At 44.6% G+C, this 5,503-nt stretch overlaps 1 protein-coding gene across 2 annotated transcripts; it reads right to left on the bottom strand.

Annotated features, from left to right (window-relative positions):
- Nucleotides 1–742: 742 nt before the first annotated feature.
- LOC120048722 (myeloid leukemia factor 2-like) lies at nucleotides 743–5,158 on the bottom strand. 2 transcript variants are annotated; one of them, XM_038994894.1, is made up of 8 exons: nucleotides 4,486–5,158; nucleotides 3,959–4,070; nucleotides 3,606–3,641; nucleotides 3,418–3,471; nucleotides 3,053–3,181; nucleotides 2,758–2,917; nucleotides 1,810–2,017; nucleotides 743–1,227 (listed from the first exon to the last, which is right to left on the bottom strand). In XM_038994894.1, exons 1-8 carry the CDS (start codon nucleotides 4,527–4,529, stop codon nucleotides 1,215–1,217), a joined length of 756 nt encoding a protein of 251 aa, XP_038850822.1. In that variant the 5' UTR covers nucleotides 4,530–5,158; the 3' UTR covers nucleotides 743–1,214. The 2 variants fall into 2 exon arrangements, with proteins under 2 accessions (XP_038850822.1, XP_038850823.1); XM_038994895.1 differs by having other exon boundaries at nucleotides 748–1,227; nucleotides 1,803–2,017; nucleotides 4,486–5,130.
- Nucleotides 5,159–5,503: the final 345 nt, after the last annotated feature.

Below are 5,503 nucleotides of genomic sequence, written 5' to 3'. Positions count from 1 at the left end.
TTTAACAGAATACAGAGATGAAAGATAGAGAACGAACAATAAATCACACAAGGCAGCTATAAAATACAGAGGGAACCTCAGTGATGAAGGTGACAATTATGGAAGAGAGGGGGGAAGAGATATCCAGAGGGAATGTGCCACTGGAATGGGCAGAGGGCAGGGAGGATTTTGATTGGCTTCTTCTCTGGTGTGTTCCAGCTGGATGTCATATGACCATCTGCAGCTATTCTGACACTAGATAGTGAGAGCACGAGTTTACACACACGAGAGAGTGAGTGTGTAGGGATATGAATGTGTTTATTTGTGAGGGAGTATGTATGAAGGGATGGACTGTGCCATAGGACACACTATTTACTGTGGCATTTATAATATAAACAAAGTGTTGGGATGGAAAGGCATGCTGAATATTGAACAGATTCAACAGCAAAACAAAAATACAACCAAGTAACATTTTCACATGTACCAGGGTTGGGATCAATTCCACTTCAATTGTGCCAATTCAGGAAGTAAACTGAAATTCCAATTCTCATGGGTTTACAACAACAAAAATGTGTATTGGAATGTCAGTTTACTTCCTACATGGAAATGGGATTTTCAGACAAGACTGTATAAAAGACAGAAAAACACCAGCAAACTCCATTTCTCCTGTACCACCTTTAGTAATGTCAGTCCTTGTCAGGTCAAAACCTGTTCTAAAAACATAACCCATCCACTCACTATTCCATAACAAACCACAACACAGTGTGCAATTATCTAACAATGTTTAATGTTCGTTTTCATTAATTAGTTTAATTAGTCAACAGTATACAATTCAATTCACAGACACACTAGTGTCTACACAAACATATATGGACTGTACAGCACATGTGTAGTATGTAGTGTGGAAATGTATATATATTTATATAGTGAGGTGGGCAATTAACGCATGTAAAGTTGGAGGGTGGCTCTATATACAACTTGAGTGTGTGTAATCATGTGTGTACATGTGTGTCCGCAGGTGTGTATGTGAACAGTAACAGCAGAGGTTGAACCATAATTGCGGGTATTGAGTGTATTGGGTTCTGATGTGTGTGTGTTAAATGTATAGTTTATATATAGACAGTCCCATCATATCAAATATCTTCACGGTCAGTCGTGACCCTCTCCTCCCTTCTTCGTTCACAGCATCAGGCAGATCCCCTCGGTATCCTCTCCTCCATCCTTCTGCTCACCTTTCACCCTTGACCCCTGGCAGGAGAAAACACATCACTTCATCAGTGGGTGATGTGGATCTCAACTGTCATAGTGTCTTCTTGTCTCTTCTCCTACACTGATCTGAAAACACTGGCTATGTCAAAAGCAACATGGAGAATTCTTAATGGGACTGAGCTTTTGCCTGTCCACTTGTTTAATGTCAGAGCAGATGGAGTGGTGTAACGTAAACCACTGTAGACTATTGAGATCAATCAAATGTATTTATAAAGCCCTTTTTACATCAGCCGAAGTCACAAAGTGCTGTACAGAAACCCAGCCTGAAACCCCAAACAGCAAGCAATGCAGATACACCCATTGATCACAGACAAACTAACAACTGGGACAGGCCCAGTTCCAGACTGATCTCATCTGTTCCCTGGACCTTATTGACTCACCTAGTGGATTTGAAAGGACTGGATCGGGATTGGCGTAAGCAAAGACCCTATATCAGGGTTGATACCTATCCACTACTTTCAGATCAACAAAGGGTACAATAATTGATTTGGGACTGTGCAGTGCTATCCACAGTACACACACTTTTACAAACACACAGGTCATGCTCCTCCTACCTCTCACCAGTCGTAACGGGGGCGAGTTGCAGGTGGGAGGTGTCTGGGAGACTCATGGCGAGGGGCGGGCGGAGACGAGGGGCTGGGTGGGGCGGCGAGGGCCAGCTGTTGCCCACCTGCCCTCCTGTCCCGGCCGTAGTCTATCCCCCGTGCGTTTGGGGGAGGGTACCTTCCGGCTGTGCTCCTCCACTCCTCATCGAAGGCAGCAGCCTCACCTGAGAGAGAGACAGGGGAGGAGGGGGTCAGAAACATGGCCAGACATAACTAACCAGGCAAGTCTAGCAATGGAAACAAACAGTTGCAAATACAGCCATTTAGCATCCATATGCTTTTATACCCAAGGCAAATGGTTTATTATTACTTGGGGGTTAGAAACGTGGGTATAAGTCCTCCCGGGTGGCGCAGTGGTCTAGGGTACTGCATCGCAGCGCTAGCTGTGCCACCAGAGTCTCTGGGTTCGCGCCCAGGCTCTGTCGCAGCCGGCCGCGACCGGGAGGTCCGTGGGGCGACGCACAATTGGCCTAGCATCGTCCGGGTTAGGGAGGGTTTGGCCGGTAGAGATATCCTTGTCTCATCGCGCTCCAGCGACTCCTGTGGCGGGCCGGGCGCAGTGTGCGCTAACCAAGGGGGCCAGGTGCACGGTGTTTCCTCCGACACATTGGTGCGGCTGGGTTCCGGGTTGGAGGCGCGCTGTGTTAAGAAGCAGTGCGGCTTGGTTGGGTTGTGCTTCGGAGGACGCATGGCTTTCGACCTTCGTCTCTCCCGAGCCCGTACTGGAGTTGTAGCGACGAGACAAGATAGTAATTACTAGCGATTGGATACCACGAAAATTGGGGAGAAAAGGGGGTAAAATTTATAAAAAAAATAAATTAAAAAAATTAAAAAAGAAACGTGGGTATGGTCATACTGATTCTGGAGAACCGCAGTGAGTAGCACATGTAGCTCCATGACTTACTCTCCTCCAGGTTGATGTAGTCCTGCCGTTCTTCGCGGTCGCCGGTGTGGCGGTTTCGGGAGCGCTCCATCACGTGACCGCGGTCCCAGATGTGGTGGCCAATGGCCAGGCGCTCCAAGCCACTCTCGCTGTCACGCATCGATTGGCGCGTCTCACGAATCTGAGGGGAGGAGGTAGTGTTCAGCAGGGAGCTGGTAGTAGAGGCCAGTAGCTCTGGAGGATTGGCATTGTAAACCCCTACTGAACAATGTACATGCAATCACAGCAGTAAATTTAATTTGGCCTGCTCTCTTACCCCTCCAGGTGCAGTCCTCAGTTCGCTGGTCTGCTGGTAGACTTTAGGGGCTCCCATGTCTGAGGAGGAGTAGGAGATGACTGTGGAGGAAGAGAACGTCTGACAGTTTGGCGAACCCGACATTCTGTCCTAAAGGGAAAGATAAACATAATCCAGCTAGACAAGATGTGTTAAGTTTCAACCACTGTGAACTCATGTTGGGTCTTTGCTTTAGACTGAGTTGTTGCTGGGTCACAAAACGTTAACTCTAAAATGTGTTTTTTCTGGACACAGAGAATCTCCATTGAGGGTATTTTTTAGCCAAGGAACATGCTTGATCTGGGAAAGCAGGTGAGGGAATACCAGGAATCTCTGAAAATACTCACCATGTTCTCCATCATTCCTCCCATCATCCCAAACATGTCCATGAAGCCTCCCCCCTGGGGAAGGAACACATGAGGAAGTCAGTTATCTGATTTTGAAATTGAGAATTTGTTTTGAACATATTGGAACGGTGCATTCTGGGCTCTAAGAGGCAGAGATAACACCTTAACACACAGGGACAAGGACTCACCATTCCCATCATTCCAAATGGCTGCAGGGCTCCAGCCTGAAAAGCAGTAGGAGGTTATTTAACAGCAGACAACAAATATGCAGTAACAATGCAGTAATATAAAATTTGTCTACACTACATATAATCAAATAGCTATGGTGTGTTGTGGTGTATACCTACCAGGGTTGGGTCGATTCCATTTTAATTACAGTCAATTCAAAAAGTTATCCTAAGTCCAATTCAAATTCCAATGTTTACTCATTGAAGATAATTTGAATTGTAGTGTACTTCCTAAATTTGAAATGGAATTGAACCCAACATCACACACACTTACTAGAGATACTCAGAGTAGTGACACTCTCGCTCACACACACCTGAAGGTGGGGTGCACGGGGAGGCTGAATCTGAGGACTGAGGGGGAAAGGTTCGTAGCCAAACGACCCAAACAGACTCCTCATCTGTTGCCTGTGGGCTGCGAATGGATCCCTGCAAAACAGAAACAACTTATCTCACTGAGGATACAGATCATGAAAAAACCCCAGCAGTGAATAAGGAAAGGGATTGCTGACATCATGATGAAAACTCAGGTGAGAAATCCACCTGTCTCCAGGTGTACACTTGACCATGGTTACTCATCATGGAATGAGAATATAAGGGGTAAACACATACTTATGTAAAAAATAATAAGCTAGACATAACCATGATCCATCCCAGCCGTGATATAGTTAACTATGTGGTGTATGTAGTTACCTAATATATTCTGGCTGCCTGCCTACACATGGTGGCAGGAGATTAGGCCTTTAAATCTCAGAACAAACGACAACGACTGGGTTGATTCATTCAAATGGGTATAAAAGCAAAACATGCAGTTCGCTTGGATAAAAGGCAATACGATACTCACATCATGTAAGGGTTGTCATCCACGTCATTTAAATATCGAAACATGGTGTTTTGCTTAGCTAATTAAGCTAGCTGGGGCTAGCTAAAAACGTAGTTTCTTCGGGCCTCAGTACAAAAAATAATGTAAGAGGACAGTAAATGTACGACCTCTCATTCGGTTATTTCGACACTTCTAGAACAGCGTACCGACGGACAATAGTGAGAAATGTGCAGCAGTATTGTTAGCAAGTTAGCTATCCTTGCTAGCCACCTAGCATCCGTGTAAGGAAACTACCCTGAAAACTAGCTTACAAACCAACGTTGGAAATGAGCCCCTTAAAGCAGACTTATTTGCCGATAGAAAGTTGTATATTGCTCACGCCTAAGTACAACTTAATACATTGGCTAGGGTTTTCCTAGCAAGATAGCTAGCTATTTTTCCACTGTTGATTGCACATGAAAACGGAAGTCAAGCTGACAAAGGAAGCCAAAACGTCAGGAATCCAAAGGAAGAAAGATGTTGATGTCTCTACAATTTTCCAACAACCTGACACCTACAAACGCCTCTCTTTTGTGCAAAACATGCACCTATCCGTTCAGAAGCCGTGGTGCTAAATGTCACCGAATAAAAAACAAATGACCCTGCAAAACGCCTGTAGCCCGCAAGCTAGAATTAAGCGAAATGTCAATAAAAAAAAAGGGGGAGGCAACATCCGGAAATGACGCAGGCTCGTCGTCAATGAGGATAGAATGCAAAAAGCCCAACATGCCTTACCATTGCTAATGTGTAATATCTGTCAACCAATGTCACTTCTTTGGTATCTATTTACATAATTTTTTGTATTTTTTTGTATTGAATGTCATTAAAAAGAGCTGGTGACAGGGTGTCATTATGTCACTGGGTGACATAAGTTATATAGAGCTTAAAATCATCATCAACTATCTTTTTTTCTAAAGCATAGTCTTGATATGACTGTAAAAACAGAACATTTTAAAACAAGACTCAGAAAGAACTTTAGGAATCAAAATATTGCCAGAAG

This window comes from Salvelinus namaycush, chromosome 5 (genome assembly GCF_016432855.1).
Source record: "Salvelinus namaycush isolate Seneca chromosome 5, SaNama_1.0, whole genome shotgun sequence".
In the NCBI taxonomy this organism is placed as follows: domain Eukaryota; kingdom Metazoa; phylum Chordata; class Actinopteri; order Salmoniformes; family Salmonidae; genus Salvelinus; species Salvelinus namaycush.
Note: the sequence above shows the minus strand (reverse complement) of the source record. Positions and strands in the feature narration are given on the sequence as shown.